This window comes from Pseudophryne corroboree, chromosome 12, assembly GCF_028390025.1.
Source record: "Pseudophryne corroboree isolate aPseCor3 chromosome 12, aPseCor3.hap2, whole genome shotgun sequence".
Classification (NCBI taxonomy): Eukaryota; Metazoa; Chordata; class Amphibia; order Anura; family Myobatrachidae; genus Pseudophryne; species Pseudophryne corroboree.
Window position 1 is genome coordinate 102,719,228 of NC_086455.1, and position 19,250 is coordinate 102,738,477.

At 46.3% G+C, this 19,250-nt stretch overlaps 1 protein-coding gene across 1 annotated transcript in view; it reads right to left on the reverse strand.

Annotated features, from left to right (window-relative positions):
• Positions 1–10,860: 10,860 nt before the first annotated feature.
• The window catches only part of LOC134980363 (uncharacterized), a 45,464-nt gene continuing 37,074 nt past the window's right edge, over positions 10,861–19,250 (reverse strand). Inside the window, exon 3 of the mRNA XM_063947160.1 lies at positions 10,861–11,194. Coding sequence (XP_063803230.1) covers positions 10,992–11,194 — 203 coding nt within the window. The 3' untranslated portion in view covers positions 10,861–10,991. The remainder of the gene's footprint in view (positions 11,195–19,250) is intronic.

The following is a 19,250-nucleotide window of genomic DNA, read 5'->3' on the forward strand; positions in this document are numbered from 1 at the left end:
ACTTGGGTCGTTTTATGGGATTTAAAAAAAAAAAAGTGTAAACAGACTGACTACTCCCACCTGCAAGCTTAAAAACACTTGTACCACTCATAAAGCACCCCAATAAACCTATCCTATACCTTAAACCCCAAATTCCATCACTTTGCACGTTTTCACCCCAAAACTGACATGTATTTATTGGTCAATTAAAAATAATTAAAAACTTCAAAGTGCCTAATTAGTCATTAGGGGGGTGGGGAGTGGGGGGACCCAGGGGTTCTAAACCAAATTCTGCTATTTTTTTTACCTTAAATTAAGGATTTTACCCAAGTTTTTACCTAGGTGTAGGTGAAGTGGAGTCTCTGTAAAATTATTTTGGGAAAAGTTGTCTCTGCTAATTGTATAGGGGTTTTCGCAAATTCGTGGTAAAAGTCCAGTTTTTCAAGTAAAAACGGGTTATCACAGCTAATAGGATACCCCTTATGTCAGTCTGTTTTTACTGTTTTTATTCTATTACTGTTGTTCCAGTTGTAAAACGCAACAGAATATGCTGCTCTATATAAGAAACTGTTAATAAATATTAAATATTTCGGAGAGCTTTCTTAGGAGACTAATACATATCGACACTCACAGCAAATAGATCAATGAGGATTTACTGACATCAGTGCTTTGTAGATGATTACTGCAGACGCTCTTCTTGGCAAGCTGTCCACAAGTTACTAGACAACAGCAGTCGGTATGTTTCGGTAACTTTCTTAAGTACATAACCAACTGCAACACCGAAGTAGGTTGAGCTGGTCTAGAATGCATCCATCGCTCCAATTCATCCCAGAGGTTCTCAATGGGGTTAAGATCTAGACTTTGAGCTGGCCAGTCCATCCGAGTTACCAAATTTTCTGTATACAAGACAGTCCAGCGTTGCCTTGGAAACATGACATTGCGCAGCCTACAATGATCCCATTTTCAAATAGTTAGATCCTTCGGGTAAGCAAATGATCTAATCAGTGCCCCTTTACCCATTTTATACCTTCATGAACATGTGTCTGCTGCAGGAGCACACCATTTTTCTTGTGTGGGGGAGGTGTCCAATCACTTTTGTCTATATAGTGTATTTCTATATCACTCTCCGTACTGGCAGCATAATGCATCCATTACTTGTGTCCAGGGCTGTAACTATGGCCCTCATTCCGAGTTGTTCGCTCGCAAGCTGCTTTTAGCAGCATTGCACACGCGAAGCCGCCGCCTACTGGGAGTGAATCTTAGCTTTGCAGAATTGCAAACGAAAGATTAGCAGAATTGCGAATAGAAATTTCTAAGCAGTTTCTGAGTAGCTCGACACTTACTCTGCCACTGCGATCAGTTCAGTCAGTTTCGTTCCTGGTTTGACGTCCCAAACACACCCAGCGTTCGCCCAGACACTCCCCCATTTCTCCAGCCACTCCCGCGTTTTTCCCGGAAACGGCAGAGTTTTTTCACACACACCCATAAAACGGCCAGTTTCCGCCCAAAAACACCCACTTCCTGTCAATCACACTTCGATCACCAGAACGAAGAATAAACCTCGTAATGCCGTGAGTAAAATACCAAACGTCTTAGCAAATTTACTTGACGCAGCCGCAGTGCGAACATTGCGCATGCGCAGTTTGCGGAAAATCACTGCGATGCGATGAAAAATAACGAGCTAACAACTCGGAATGAGGGCCTATGTGTGTGCCAGCGGTGCGTTGCGCACAGTGCATCTGCACTCTGGGCGCATCCGCTGGCACACACGTGACATACATTGGCATGCACTGCTAGTCCCTCCATCAAAGTACTATCGCGGTCGGCTTCTCCCCCCCCCCCCCCCCCCCCAGTTAGAGGACAATGGAGACGGACTACTCCCCCTCCTTGCTCCTGCCATCAGAGTACTACTGCAGCCGGCTTCTCTCCCCGTCAGAGGACAATGCAGACTGACTTCTCCCCCACCTTGCTCCTGCCATCAGGGTACTACCGCGACCGGCTTCTCACCCCCCCCCCCCCCTGTCAGAGGACAATGGAGAATGACCTCCCCCCGCCTCCTTGCTCCTGCCATCAGAGTACTACCAAAGCCGGCTTCGCTCCTCTCCTTGCTTCCTCTGTCAGTGGACTACGGTGGCTGGCTGTGGATCCCAGTCACCCGGCAGGGGAGGGATGCACAAGCTGTCCAGGGAGGACTCTGATCAGTCATAAGGGGACAACACTGCCTGTCTGACTGCAGCTTTGAATCAAGTTCCTAAACAGCTTGTGTACCTCGAGGCTCCTCCTCCCCTGTAGCCAAGTGACCGGGATCCGCAGCCAGCCACAGAAGTCAGTGACAGGAAACAAGGAGGGGGGAGAAGCCGGCCGCATAGTACTCTGATTAAGGTAGCAAGTAGGGGTAAGAAGCTGGTGCTGGTTCTCGATGTCGTCTGACAGTGTGTAGAAGCCGGCCACTATAGTCCTCTGACAGTGGGTAGAAGCCGGCCAGGATATTCCTCTGATGGGGAAGTGGGGTAGGCGGGAGAAGCCAGCCATTGCAGTCCTGATGGGGGAGGGGACGGGGGAACTGGCTGCTCTGTGGATGGAGGGTTTGTACCGGCTTGCTGCTGTCTACTGTAGGGGAAGGGGAGGTAGGATAAGAATACTGATCACTGAGAGAGTGTGATGGTGGGAGCCGGTGTCTGCACGCTCCCTATACTGCCCATTGCCCTCATAATAAATATATACTATGCCCCAATAGCGGATTTACCGATATGTGACCAAAGTGGTCGCTTAGGACCCAGTCGCTCCCAGGAGCCGGGGCTGTCAACAGAGCTGTTTAATGACATGTATTTTTACATCCAGGTGGCAGACTGTCAGCACATTGATTTAAGTGTGACAGCTGCCAGGTGCCTGCTCCACCATGTTGTGAATTCATGGCTGCGTCTGACTTCTCACATAAGATGCCCGGCACACAGCAAAAGGAGTCAAATAGATGCTGAGGTGCACTGCCCGCTGCTGTCCCACTCTCTAGTCCCGACAGTATACAAGATCCATGGTATGTTGATTTATGAACCCATCGTACACAGGTTGCAGGGACATCTACAACCCATCGCATCTAAAAGAGCTCTGTCGGCAGTTTATAGAGGAGTGAAAAGCGCGAACATGCAAAACCTGCACTTCCACTCTGTATCTCACCAATGGAGACTGGTGGGGAGTGCTGGTATACCCACCTCCCTACAGACACCAAAAGATGGAAGCACCAGCCACAGCATCATACCAGGGGACGGAGTGGGAAGCACCTGCATACCTCTGCAGTGTGCCCGTCCACCACACTGCATGACCTGGAAACCCATTGAGATGACAAACAACAACCATTCAAGGTAGGCCCATAACATGCCTGGAAGCATGGGCAACAAAATGGAGAATGAGATTCAACACAGACAAGTGTAAGGTAATGCACTGTGGGGGCAAAACCAAAAATAACACCTACATACTAAATGGGGTAATATTATGGGATTCTATACTGGAAAAAGACTTAGGGGTTCACATAGATAACAAATTAAGCAGCGGTACCCAAAGTAGGAGTGTGGCAAAGAAGGCTAATAAGATATTAGCATGCATAAAACAGGGAATTGATGCAAGGGACGAGAGTATTATACTCCCATTATATAAATCACTAGTGAGGCCTCATCTTGAATACTGTGTGCAATTTTGGGCACCATATTACAAAAAGGATATCCTGGAGCTAAAAAAGGTTCAGAGGCGGGCGACCAAACTAATCAAGGGCATGAGACGCTGGAATATGAGGAAAAGCTTGTAAGGCTAGGTATGTTTACATTGGAAAAGAGGAGACTAAGAGGGGACATGATCAACATCTATAAATATATAAGGGGTCAATACACAGAGCTTGGGAGGGTCCTGTTTTCTATAAGATCAGCACAGAGAACACGTGGTCACTCGCTTAGGTTAGAGGAGAGGAGTTTCCGCACATTGAGGCGAAAAGGTTTTTTCACAGTAAGGACAATACGTGTTTGGAATTCCCTGCCTGAGATAGTAGTAACTGCGGACTCAGTCAACACCTTTAAGAATGGGTTAGATAAATTCCTACTGGATAAAGATATTCAGGGTTATGGTGCATAGACACTCATTATAGTTTATATAACTAGTCCTAACATAAAAATAACTAGTCCTATAATAAGACTGCATAGGAGACCACAAATAGGTCGAACTCGATGGACAATTGTCTTTTTTCAACCTTAGTTACTATGGAGGTCATTCCGAGTTGTTCGCTCGCAAGCGGATTTTAGCAGATTTGCTCATGCTAAGCCGCCGCCTACTGGGAGTGAATCTAAGCATCTTAAAATTGCGAACGATGTATTCGCAATATTGCGATTACACACCTCGTAGCAGTTTCTGAGTAGCTCCAGACTTACTCGGCATCTGCGATCAGTTCAGTGCTTGTCGTTCCTGGTTTGACGTCACAAACACACCCAGCGTTCGCCCAGACACTCCTCCGTTTCTCCGGCCACTCCTGCGTTTTTTCCGGAAACTGTAGCGTTTTTTCCCACACGCCCATAAAACGGCCTGTTTCCGCCCAGTAACACCCATTTCCTGTCAATCACATTACGATCGCCAGAACGATGAAAAAGCCGTGAGTAAAATTACTAAGTGCATAGCAAATTTACTTGGCGCAGTCGCAGTGCGAACATTGCGCATGCGCATTAAGCGGAAAATCGCTGCGATGCGAAGATTTTTACCGAGCGAACAACTCGGAATGAGGGCCCATGTTACTATATGAAAGGGAGGCTGATGCAGTATGGGGCATTAGCAGTTCTAAGGGGCTCTACCTGACGCAGTGTATCTAAGGGGCTCTACCTAATGTAAAGTGCCTAAGGGGCTCTACCTGGTGCAATGCGTACAAGTGGCACTACTTTGTGGTGTATTGTGAATTGGTATTTTCTCTATCGTCCTAGTGGATGCTGGGGTTCCTGAAAGGACCATGGGGAATAGCGGCTCCGCAGGAGACAGGGCACAAAAGTAAAGCTTTCCGATCAGGTGGTGTGCACTGGCTCCTCCCCCTATGACCCTCCTCCAAGCCAGTTAGATTTTTGTGCCCGGCCGAGAAGGGTGCAATCTAGGTGGCTCTCCTAAAGAGCTGCTTAGAAAAGTTTAGCTTAGGTTTTTTATTTTACAGTGAGTCCTGCTGGCAACAGGATCACTGCAACGAGGGACTTAGGGGAGAAGAAGTGAACTCACCTGCGTGCAGGATGGATTGGCTTCTTGGCTACTGGACATCAGCTCCAGAGGGACGATCACAGGTACAGCCTGGATGGTCACCGGAGCCTTGCCGCCGGCCCCCTTGCAGATGCTGAAGTAAGAAGAGGTCCAGAATCGGCGGCAGAAGACTCCTCAGTCTTCTAAAGGTAGCGCACAGCACTGCAGCTGTGCGCCATTTTCCTCTCAGCACACTTCGCACGGCAGTCACTGAGGGTGCAGGGCGCTGGGAGGGGGGCGCCCTGGGAGGCAAATGAATACCTATTTTGGCTAAAAATACCTCACATATAGCCTCCGGAGGCTATATGGAGATATTTAACCCCTGCCAGAATCCGTTAAGAGCGGGAGACGAGGCCGCCGAAAAAGGGGCGGGGCCTATCTCCTCCGCACACAGCGCCATTTTCCCTCACAGAAAGGCTGGAGGGAAGGCTCCCAGGCTCTCCCCTGCACTGCACTACAGAAACAGGGTTAAAACAGAGAGGGGGGGCACTAATTTGGCGCTAGAAATATATAAAAAAGATGCTATAAGGGAAAACACTTATATAAGGTTGTCCCTATATAATTATAGCGTTTTTGGTGTGTGCTGGCAAACTCTCCCTCTGTCTCTCCAAAGGGCTAGTGGGTCCTGTCCTCTATCAGAGCATTCCCTGTGTGTGTGCTGTGTGTCGGTACGTGTGTGTCGACATGTAGGAGGACGATGTTGGTGAGGAGGCTGAGCAATTGCCTGTAATGGTGATGTCACTCTCTAGGGAGTCGACACCGGAATGGATGGCTTATTTAGGGAATTACGTGATAATGTCAACACGCTGCAAGGTCGGTTGACGACATGAGACGGCCGACAAACAATTAGTACCGGTCCAGACGTCTCAAAAACACCGTCAGGGGTTTTAAAACGCCCGTTTACTTTAGTCGGTCGACACAGACACAGACAGGGACACTGAATCCAGTGTCGACGGTGAATAAACAAACGTATTCCTTATTAGGGCCACACGTTAAAGGCAATGAAGGAGGTGTTACATATTTCTGATACTACAAGTACCACAAAAGAGGGTATTATGTGGGATGTGAAAAAACTACCATAGTTTTTCCTGAATCAGATAAATTAAATAAAGTGTGTGATGATGCGTGGGTTCCCCCCGATAGAAAATTATGGGCGGTATACCCTTTCCCGCCAGAAGTTAGGGCGCGTTGGGAAACACCCCTTAGGGTGGATAAGGCGCTCACACGCTTATCAAAACAAGTGGCGGTACCGTCTATAGATAGGGCCGTCCTCAAGGACCAGCTGACAGGAGGCTGGAAAATATCATAAAATGTATATACACACATACTGGTGTTATACTGCGACCAGCGATCGCCTCAGCCTGGATGTGCAGAGCTGGGGTGGCTTGGTCGGATTCCCTGACTAAAAATATTGATACCCTTGACAGGGACAGTATTTTATTGACTATAGAGCATTTAAAGGATGCATTTCTATATATGCGAGATGCACAGAGGGATATTTGCACTCTGGCATCATGAGTAAATGCGATGTCCATAACTGCCAGAAGATGTTATGGACACGACAGTGGTCAGGTGATGCAGATTCCAAACGGCACAAAGGTGTATTGCCGTATAAAGGAAGAGGAGTTATTTGGGGTCGGTCCATCGGACCTGGTGGCCACGGCAACTGCTGGAAAATCCACCGTTTTTTACCCTAAGTCACATCTCTGCAGAAAAAGACACCGTCTTTTCAGCCTCAGTCTTTTCGTCCCTATAAGATCATATCTGCCCAGGGATAGAGGAAAGGGAAGAAGACTGCAGCAGGCAGCCCATTCCCAGGAACAGAAGCGTTCCACCGCTTCTGACAAGTTCTCAGCATGGCGCTGAGACCGTACAGGACCCCTGGATCCTACAAGTAGTATCCCAGGGGTACAGATTGGAATGTCGAGACGTTTCCCCTTCGCAGGCTCCTGAAGTCTGCTTTACCAAGGTCTCCCTCCGACAAGGAGGCAGTATGGGAAAAAATTCACAAGCTGTATTCCCAGCAGGTGATAATTAAATTACCCCTCCTACTACAAGAAAAGGGGTATTATTCCACACTATATTGTGGTACTGAAGCCAGAAGGCTAGGTGAGACTTATTCTAAAAAAATTTTTTTGAACACTTACAAAGGTTCAAATCAAGATGGAGTCACTCAGAGCAGTGATAACGAACCAGGAAGAAGGGGACTATATAGTGTCCCGGGACATCAGGGATGCTTACCTCTATGTCCCAAATTTGCCCTTCTCACTAAGGGTACCTCAGGTTCGTGGTGCAGAACTGTCACTATCAGTTTCAGACGCTGCCGTTTGGATTGTCCACGGCACCCCGGGTCTTTACCAAGGTAATGGCCGAAATGATGATTCTTCTTCGAAGAAAAGGCGTCTTCATTATCCCTTACTTGGACGATCTCCTGATAAGGGCATAGTCCAGAGAACAGTTGGAGGTCGGAGTAGCACTATCTCGGATACTGCTACAACAGCACGGGTGGATTCTAAATATTCCAAAATCGCAGCTGATCCCGACGACACGTCTGCTGTGCCTAGGGATGATTCTGGACACAGTCCAGAAAAAGGTGTTTCTCCCGGAAGAGAAAGCCAGGGAGTTATCCGAGCTAGTCAGGAACCTCCTAAAAACAGTGCATCATTGCACAAGGGTCCTGGTAAAAATGGTGGCTTCCTACGAAGCAATTCCATTCGGCAGATTTCACGCAAGAACTTTTCAGTGGGATCTGCTGGACAAATGGTCCGGATCGCATCTTCAGATGCATCAGCGGATAACCCTATATCCAAGGACAAGGGTGTCTCTCCTGTGGTGGTTATAGAGTGCTCATCTTCTAGAGGGCCGCAGATTCGGCATTCAGGATTGGATGCTGGTGACCACGGAGCCCAGCCCGAGAGGCTGGGGAGCAGTCACACAAGGAAAAAATTTCCAGGGAGTGTGATCAAGTCTGGAGACTTTTCTCCACATAAATATACTGGAGCTAAGGGTAAATTTATAATGCTCTAAGCTTAGCAAGACCTCTGCTTCAAGGTCAGCCGGTATTGATCCAGTGGGAAAAACATCACGGCAGTCGCCCACGTAAACAGACAGGGCGACACAAGAAGCAGGAGGGCAATGGCAAAAACTGCAAGGACTTTTCGCTGGGCGGAAAATCATGTGATAGCACTGTCAGCAGTGTTTCATCCCGGAAATGGAAACTGGGAAGCAGACTTCCTCAGCAGGCACGACCTCCACCCGGGAGAGTGGAAACTTCATCGGGAAGTTTTTTCCACATGATTGTAAACCGTTGGGAAATACCAAAGGTGGACATGATGGCGTCCCGTCTGAACAAAAAACGGGACAGGTATTGCGCCAGGTCAAGAGACCCTCAGGCAATAGCTGTGGACGTTCTGGTAACACCGTGGGTGTACCAGTCGGTGTATGTGTTCCCTCCTCTGCTTCTCATACCTAAGGTGCTGAGAATTATAAGACGTAGAGGAGTAAGAACTATACTCATGGCTCCGGATTGGCCAAGAAGGACTTGGTACCCGGAACTTCAAGAGATGCTTACAGAGGTCTTATGGCCTCTGCCGCTAAGAAGGGACTTGCTTCAGCAAGTACCATGTCTGTTCCAAGACTTACCGCAGCTGCGTTTGTCGGCATGGCGGTGGAAAGCCGGATCCTAAAGGAAAAAGGCATTCCGGAAGAGGTCATTCCTACCCTGGTCAAAGCCAGAAAGGAGGTGACCGCACAACATTATCACCACATGTGGCGAAAATATGTTGCGTGGTGTGAGGCCAGGAAGGCCCCACAAAGAAATTTCAACTCGGTCGTTTCCTGCATTTCCTGCAAACAGGAGTGTCTATGGGCCTCAAATTGGGGTCCATTAAGGTTCAAATTTCGGCCCTGTCGATTTTCTTCCAGAAAGAATTGGCTTCAGTTCCTGAAGTCCAGAAGTTTGTCAAGGGAGTATTGCATATACAACCCCCTTTTGTGCCTCCAGTGGCACTGTGGGATCTCAACGTAGTTCTGGGATTCCTCAAATCACATTGGTTTAAAACCAGTCAAATCTGTGGATTTGAAGCATCTCACATGAAAAGTGACCATGCTCTTGGCCCTGGCCTGGACCAGGCGAGTGTCAAATTGGTGGTTTTTTCTCAAAAAAGCCCATATCTGTTTGTCCATTCGGACAGGGCAGAGCTGCGGACTCGTCCCCAGTTCTCTCCCTAAGGTGGTGTCAGTGTTTCACCTGAACCAGCTTATTGTGGTGCCTTGCACCTACTAGGGACTTGGAGGACTCCAAGTTGCTAGATGTTGTCAGGGCCCTGAAAATATGTTCCAGGACGGCTGGAGTCAGGAAAACTGACTTGCTGTTATCCTGTATGCACCCAACAAACTGGGTGCTCTTGCTTCTAAGCAGACTATTGCTAGTTGGATGTGTAATACAATTCAGCTTGCACATTCTGTGGCAGGCCTGCCACAGCCAAAATATGTAAATGCCCATTCCACAAGGAAGGTGGGCTCATCTTGGGCGGCTGCCCGAGGGGTCTCGGCTTTACAACTTTGCCGAGCAGCTACTTGGTCAGGGGCAAACACGTTTGCTAAATTCTACAAATTTGATACTCTGGCTAAGGAGGACCTGGAGTTCTCTCATTCGGTGCTGCAGAGTCATCCGCACTCTCCCGCCCGTTTGGGAGCTTTGGTATAATCCCCATGGTCCTTTCAGGAACCCCAGCATCCACTAGGACGATAGAGAAAATAAGAATTTACTTACCGATAATTCTATTTCTCGGAGTCCGTAGTGGATGCTGGGCGCCCATCCCAAGTGCGGATTATCTGCAATACTTGTACATAGTTACAAAAATCGGGTTATTATTGTTGTGAGCCATCTTTTCAGAGGCTCCGCTGTTATCATACTGTTAACTGGGTTTAGATCACAAGTTGTACGGTGTGATTGGTGTGGCTGGTATGAGTCTTACCCGGGATTCAAAATTCCTCCCTTATTGTGTACGCTCGTCCGGGCACAGTACCTAACTGGCTTGGAGGAGGGTCATAGGGGGAGGAGCCAGTGCACACCACCTGATCGGAAAGCTTTACTTTTGTGCCCTGTCTCCTGCGGAGCCGCTATTCCCCATGGTCCTTTCAGGAACCCCAGCATCCACTACGGACTCCGAGAAATAGAATTATCGGTAAGTAAATTCTTATTATTTTGTGGTCACGCCCCTTCCCCATGAAGCCACACTCCTATATTTTGGTGTGCGCCTACGGCGCGCACTGGCTTTGTTTTATATATGGTGGGCGGGGGAGAGCTGATGCTGTTTATTGCACACAGCACTAAAATGTCTAGTTAGTCCGTACTATGACAGTTGTAGTGCAGATTGCGCAAATTCAGTTTGTCTAATCTGCAGAGTAGGCCCCTGATTTTAACTAACTTTGCTGGATTGTACAGTTCATAGCAGGATGAATAGTATTTTACTTCATGAGAAACTTATGCTGTTCTTTCAATAAGCCCTGGTTTAATTCAATTTGCAACAGATGTTTCATAGTAGATAGTGTGTAATGTACACATGCAGAGCAGCAAAATTCTGTTTTTAAGTAAACAAGGAACACAAACAGAAAATGTCAAAGGACACTGTCATTACATTTATTGTCAATTTACAAAGACCTATTTTGACAGTACATATCTTTTTATATTGTTCTTTGGTTTGGTCAACAATATAACAAAATCTTTAAGAAGAAATCCAGAATATATTGTGGGTTTAGTTGAAATAATCTTCTCTACCATAAGCAAAGGGGTTTACATCAGCCATATAATTTAAAGGATCTAAAGGCACAACTGGTATTGGAGGTAAATCAGGTTGAGGAGGGTAATATGGAGGTCTAAAATCAGGATAATCTGGGAAAGGTTTAGCTGGGGGAAGAATTGGTCCAAAGTGCGGAGATTCTTTGACAATAGGACGATCTGGAAAAGAAAAAATCAGACAAGGTCAGTATTTATTGTATATTTTATGGAATACAGCTGTGGTCAGTATAGATTATGGAAGAGTTCTGCAAAATGATTATTACTCCAAAGTTAGGGGAGACATATTCAATTTCTATTCTGCATTAAATGTGTACTAGGCTCCATAACATAACATGTAAAAGTTTAAAAATACCAAGATATGCTAAATATATTTGTACAAGACCTTTAATGTGGCAAATAAAAAAAAACATCCTTATCTTTAGTATATTTTTGAACACACTGAAGATGAGGTATTGTTTGTTCTTTGGTGCTCATGTAGAGTCCGTACTATGACAGTTGTAGTGCAGATTGCGCAAATTCAGTTTGTGTATGCTCAAAACTGTGTGCTGATGTATATGTAGACATGCAACAAATGCTCAGCTTTTACAGATGCTCACAAGCAAATGTCAGATCATGGTGGAAGCATTCTGGCATAGGTTTTGTACGTTAAGGTCATGTAATACACTCACCTGCAGAGCTAAAAAAAAATACGATAACACGCCTGGAACAGATGGATCATTTGCGGGTGCTCAGGGGTTGGTTCAAATACCAGATGACAGTGATCATCTAGTGAATGACTTGTGACTGGCCGCTGGTGAATGCCCAACTCACACTGATTGGAGCTCCCTTCATTTCACAGGAACATTTAATTTTTCTGTTTTCCTCATGTACGTAAAACAGGGGGCTACTTCTCTTGTATGTCAGGGGAGCTTAGCGTGTAAAATGATACTGTATGATACCATAGTAGAAATTAATTTGTTATACGCAAGAGAAGCAGTATGAGACATGGTGGGCATTTTCCTGCCATAAAGTTGGCATGTTTTCTACCCATGCAGAAAGGACTGCACGTTAGTCACAACTGGAACTCAGTATATGTGCGAAAATGCACTCATTATGCATGTGCTTTTAGGTGTAACTTACACCCGTTGAGCATACAGTATCAGCCCCTTTAATGCATTTATTGTAACTCAGAAGTAGAGGAATAATGTGGTGAAGTAAATAAGCAAGAAGTCATAAAGCAATTGCTATGTAAGGAATACATGCCATCCTAAGGCTCAGAGCTGCAACTGAAACCAGAGCTCCAGTATATGAGTCTCTTAATGCATAGTAGTAATAACTTCTGCAGGCAAGTCAGTATGTGGTGCTTTTTTATTGATCAAATATTTATAGGAGGTCTTAAGGTCGGTACACACGGCACGATGTGTCACTATACGACACCATCATGCCCGGCGGGGGGGGGGGGGGGGGGTGGCATCGGCAAGTGCATACACACTTGCCAATACAGACAGCGACGAACAGCAGCGGGGACCATTCCGCAGCACGGCATCGCTAGCGACAGCCTCCTCAGATCTTTTTGAATGTACAAAAAAATCGGAGACTGTCACTAGCGACCCACGGGTGCGAGTTTCGGCATTGTCATTGCTCATACACGTGGACCGATTTGAATGATTGGTCGTTCCCATCGATCGGAAATGCCCACATCGTTTGTCAAATCTATCCATGTGTATGTGTCAGGTCTGTAGTTTTAAAACAAAAAAGAAATAATAGAGGTGGATGGTTGCGCTGTAAGGATTTGTGCAAGCCTGGGGGTAGTCTGGAAGTTCCCTGCAAACTCCAAACAGTAAAAATGCACTAAAAATGGTACAGCCTTGAAAAAGGGACTTTGATGTCCCGAAACGCGTCGGAACCTGCTTTCCAGTACTTTCCTGTGCTTCTGGACATCCTTGACTGTGAAAGGGACCACTGGGGAACACGCCTGATGGAGCCACATGCAGGGTATTGTTCCCGGGAAATACCTTGCATTCATAACACCTGCGGCTCCGATTATCATCTTGGTAGGACTCTACAACTCCAAGAAATGAAGCGCTGTCCAGATCAGTACATTTTTAAAACATACAACATTTATTACACATTACATACAAACATTAATCACACCGGCCGTGTGATTAATGTTTGTATATAATGTGTAATAAATGTTGTATGTTTTAAAAATGTACTGATCTGGACAGCGCTTCATTTCTTGGAGTTGTGGATTTCTTGCTTTTTTGGGGTTGGCAGTGACCTCTTAAGTGAAGCAGCAGCCCTTGATCAGTTTTAATTAATATCCCAGAATATTTTGTTTGTCAGCGCCCAGGTATTTCTCCTTATTCTTGTATTGGTAGGACTCTGTTTCCCATGTTGGGTTCTGTTTTTGTCTCACTTTTAATCATTGTGTAGTATTAAATTTATATTTTATTCACATCAAGCCGGTACATTACATTTTATTGAGAAAATAGAAGTTCCTGCAAAAAGTGTAGCATTGGATTAGCGCCAAAGTGGGAGTAGTCACTTTACCATTTTTAGGTCTGTAGTTTTGTCTGTACCCGGAGGGGGCACTAGTGGGTCAGTGTAGGTGTGATACAGGAAATGGGGAGACTGAAGAAAAGTCTGCGCATGTGCGCTTGATATTTATTATCACACAGGGATAACACAGCAACTGAATAAACTGGTAACTGATGATTGAAAAACAAATGATGATAGACTTGGAAGTCAGCAACAACAGAAATGATGTATGAATAGTAAACTGGTACAACTGATGACAGGAATATTGAGTAATAACTTAATCCAATGAAATTAATATTCAAAAGTCACTGGTAACAAATGAGAAATAACAATGAAGTTGAGGATTGCTATAAACAGTAATAATAATGTTGAAATCAGATGAAGCAAACAAAACTCCGGTATATAATGAAGAGCAAATAAAAAGCACACCGTCTGAGTCTCATACTGATAAAGAGGGCCGCTTTCTTATATTGGTGGGGAAACTAAATAATAAGCTATGTACGTTGGTTAACATATATGCCCCAAATCAATGTCAAGACCAATTTTTCTCCAAACTAGACACTCTCATATCCCGATTTCGACAAGGAGAACTCATTCTCGCGGGGGATTTTAACTCTGTTCTAAATTCCACACTGGACCGCTCGGCCTCTGTACCCTCAACCCCCTCCTCGGACTCCTTCAACTCTAGGTCTCTCCTCCGTCTCATGAAGTCCCAACTCCTCTACGATTCCTGGAGGATGAAGGAGCCGTCTGCTCGAGACTATACGTTTTATTCTTCACCCCACAATTCATACTCCCGCATCGATATGATCCTGCTCAGTCATGAATTTGCTCTGAATCTTCAATCTGCCCATATCCACCCACTTATTTGGTCTGATCATGCTCCTATCTCCTGTGATATTTCAGGCTTACTCTCTCGCCCTCGTCCAATGACTTGGCGCCTTAACGATTCTCTACTCCACAACCCTGAGGCCCTGTCCCATCTTCGCGACCAGCTCTCCGATTATTTTGCCCTCAACGACTCCCCAGATGTTTCTAGATCTACTCTTTGGTTGGCCCATAAGGCGGTTTTGCGGGGGCATCTGATCAGCATGGCTTCCAAGAATAAAAAACAATCCCTCACCCAGATTAACGCACTTTCCCTTAAACTCCATGACCTAGAATCCCAGCATAAAGCGTCTCCTGACCCGACTATTTTATCTGAACTTCGTACAGTCAAGGCGGAACTTGACCTCCTTCTTTCTAGGCAAGTGGCTACACATCTTAAATGGCTTCGCCAAACGTTCTATGAGAAGGGGGACAAGGCAGACAGGATCCTGGCTTCACGACTGCGATCTACTAGGGCACGAAACAATATCATATCGATTAGAGACCCCCACAACCATCTGACTCATGACCCTGTTGCCATTAGAGCGGCTTTTCAAGCCTACTATACTGACCTTTATAACCTCCCCTCTCCTTCCCTCCTCTCCGACCCACGCCGACTTGATCTCTGGCTTCCTTTCCGAAGCTAAGCTCCCCAAAATATCCCACGACGCTTTGGAACATTTGAACGCTGAGATCTCTGCGGAGGAAATTGCTCAGACTATAACGATTCAAAAAACGGGCAAATCTCCTGGTCCAGATGGCTTTACAGCCTTGTACTACAAAAAGTTCTCTACCCTCCTCGTCCCCCACCTCCAGTCCCTTTTTAATCAGGTACTCCATGGAGACCCTTTTCCCTCTGAGATGCTAGAAGCCAGAATTGTGGTGATCCCTAAGGAAGGTAAAGATCCACTTCACTGTGCTAGCTACCGTCCTATTTCCCTCCTGAACCTAGATCTGAAGATATTTGCTAAGATTCTGGCAAACCGTTTGAACCCGTATCTCACATCCCTGATCCACTATGATCAAGTGGGGTTTATTCCAGGTCGCCAAGCGAGGGACAATACCAGACGTGCTGTCGATCTTATTCATATCTCAAACTCCAGGGGATCCCCTACTATTGTCCTCTCTTTAGATGCTGAAAAAGCTTTTGACAGGATCTCCTGGAGTTTCCTCAAATCTGCTCTCGCAGCCTATGGCCTGTCTGGTGACTTCCTCACTGGCCTCCTGGCACTATACTCGACCCCCTCCGCGACAGTATTGATTAATGGCGTCCCATCTGCCCCGGTCCATATCTCTAACGGCACACGACAAGGATGTCCCCTATCTCGTTGATTTTTGCCCTTTTAATTGAACCGCTTGCCTCCCAAATTAGATCCCATCCTGATATACATGGCGTTCAAGTGGGCCATACCGACTCCAAAATCTCTCTTTTCGCGGATGACATTCTCCTCTCCCTGACGCAACCTGCAATATCCCTCCCGAACTTATTCTCGGTCCTCCGATCTTATGGTGTGGTGTCGGGCTATAAGATTAATTACTCCAAGTCGGAGGCCATGCTGCTCCATGTTCCCCCCCGAGAAGCCGACTCCCTCGACAAATTTTACCTTCAAATGGCAAACCAAAAGGATCAAATATCTGGGGATATATCTCACTTCCCATTATGACTCTCTCTTCCGTGAAAATTTCCTACCTCTGTTTTCCAAGATGCAGTCTGACCTCTCATCTTGGAATAGTCTTATTATCTCATGGCTGGGCAGGATTATCGCCGTCAAAATGAATATAGTCCCCAAATGGCTTTATCTCTTTCAGACTCTTCCTGTGGCCGTCCCTGCCTCCTTCCTTCGCAATATTCAGAAAGCCCTTATCCATTTTATTTGGAACCACAGGCCCCCGCGTATTGCTGCAAACACCTTGAAAAGACCAGTCTCTGCCGGTGGCAGGGGTCTTCCTGAAATTAAACTCTACTATCTCGCCTCTCATCTCTCCCATATTATAGCCTCCTATGCTCCCCCTGGATCAGTTTCCTGGCTTGATATTGAATCGGCTTACATCTCCCTCCCGGATCTGACCCCCATATGGGACCTAACTTCCACATCCCGACCCCTTACATCCAAATTACTTCCTACCATCAAATTTAATCTTAAAATCTGGGACGGTTGTCCTGTAAAGCTGAATTTTACTACCCTCCTCTCCCCCCTGACCCCTATTTGGCAGAACCCTCTATTTCCTCCGGGATCCTCGATTCCGAGATTCCGTACATGGACTCAACTGGGGATTCAATTCCCAGCTGATTTTGCCAATCGGGGCCAATGGCTATCCCTGTCTGATCTCCAGCAGAAGAACCCCTCACAAACTTTTAACCCTTTTGAATTCCTACAAATTCGCCACTTTTTATGATCTCTGCCCCCGCTCACGATACTTCGTCCCCTTACCCCCTTTGAAACGTTATGTAAAAACTCCCCCCTTTCCAAAGGATTAATCTCCCAGCTCTATGCCCTCCTATTAGACACCACCCTTCCCCCTTCCAGACCCCATGAAACTGCCTGGGAACGAGATCTTGGACCTCCCCCAACAGCCGAGGAGTGGGACGACATGAGACTGGGGATTGCGAGGAGCTCAATTGCAACCAATATTACAGAAACCTCATACAAGGTTTATTATCGCTGGTATTACACTCCTGACAGACTCAATAAGATCTACCCATCTACTTCTCCTAATTGCTGGAGAGGTTGTGGCTGTAAAGGTACTATGCTCCACATATGGTGGACCTGTCCGATAATAACCCCCTTTTGGGACTTAGTTCATGCTCTCTTCAACTCCCTCCTCGAGACCCCTCTGCTGAAAGACCCTTGGGTCTTTTTACTTTGTTATCCCCCCCCAGCCCTTGATAAATTAAAAAAAAAACTAGCGACACACATCTTAATAGCGGCAAAATCGCTGATAGCTCTTAATTGGAAAAAACCCTCTCCCCCTCCTCTCGCTGCCCTCAAAGCCAAAATCTGGCACATTGCAGCAATGGAGAAGATCACCTACTACCTCCATGACCTAGGATATACTTTTGACCAGGTTTGGGCTCCTTGCAGAAGGTAGGTCGTCTCTTCCCTCTTTGCATTGTTAAGTTTTCCCGCGGGCCCGTGGGCGACGACTGATGTCCACCCCTTCTACTAGCTCTCACTCTCCATCCTTTGCCTGACCTCTTTACGCTCCTATGCTTCTCCCCCCCCCCCCCCCCCCCGTACCCTACATACCATAATGCGATATATACTTGTTGTTGTAAGATTGTATCGTGGTTTCCCTCCTCCCCCCCCTACCACCATTCTTCTTCTCCCCCCCCCGCCCCCCGCCCCCCGCCCCCCTTCCCTCCACTATATTCATTCGATACTGATTTCATTCTGGTTTTTGCTCTATATTACTCTTTAAAATTACTATGGTCATCATTGTAATGCTTTTGGGCTCTGTTTGCCCGTTTACTACTACTATTTGTACTGTTCTACCTTACCTGACCATACAAAATAAAGAATTAAAAAAAAAAAAAAAAAGCACACAGTCTCTGTAGAAGCGCACGTTCATAAAGCCAGCAAGGCCCAAGCAGGAGACGACTCTAACACAGCAAGTTGTAATATTAAGTGCTAAATGCAATGCAAATTTCTGATTGCTAGTAATTAGGTGCACAGGCTGAGTAATGCAGAAACACCTGGAGAAAGTCTCTTACTGCAAGTTGTTTAGTGGCTGACTGTGGCTGGAGTTCGTAGCAAGCTGAAAGACTGAAGACTGGAAACTGCTGGGACCTGTAGTTCCACAGGAATACTGGAACCAGCAAATCCCTTGGTGATGCCAGAAATAGGAGATCGCTGAAAACAGGAGAATGAAGACTGGAGATTGGAACTGGAGATTGGAAACTGCTGGGACCTGTAGTTCCACAGGACTGATACACAAGGGAATCTCTGAAGACTGAAGCCAGGAGACACTTGTTCACAGAATGTGATGCGTTGTTCAAGGCAATGATACTGAGCAGGAACTCTGAGTATACACCCCCTAGTCAGCAGGGATTGGAGAATCAAGTCATGTGAGCGCCCAATGCTCAGGAGGGGATAGCACCAAGTCAGCTGACTGCAGATGTAATGGCGGCGCCCATACTCTGGAGATGGTGGGAATACATCGGGGTACATGCTGTATGGCTAGCGGGGTACACACTGGAGAGAGTCTCTGGGTATTGCAGCCAATCATAGAATACGCTGCCAGGCTGAGGATGTGACCTCCGGAGGCCAGTACATCAGAGCACTGGTAAGTGACGTGATGCAAAATGCAGATTCCTGACAGTACCCCCCCTTTTATGGGTGGGCACCGAACACCCACGCTGGAACTTGGAGGATCCTTGAAGAAGAATTTAGGAATACACAAAAGCAGAGGTCCTCAAAAGTCTTCCCAACTTTCATCTTCAGAAGAAAGACTTTTGTCATCAGAACAAATAGACCATTCATGGTCATTTGAGACCGAATTTACTTCCTGGGAGAAGACATAGCTGGGAAGGATAGAACCTCCCATAACGTAACTTGAGTCATCATCAACAAACTCACTTTCAGAGTCAGATCTAGTGTGGTCATGGGAGACTTTTGTTTAGGAACAACAATATCTGAGTCAACCTGTGGTCCAGTAAGTTTGAAACTATGTGAGACACCAGGAATGGAGTTAACGGAAGCGTAGCCAACTCTTACATCATCAGATGGTAAACTTTGAACTGGTTTTGAAGTTCTCCAATTCCTGTAATTCTTAAAATCTGTGGTGCATTGATTCAACAAAGCCTGATTATGCTTGGAAAGAGGTGGAC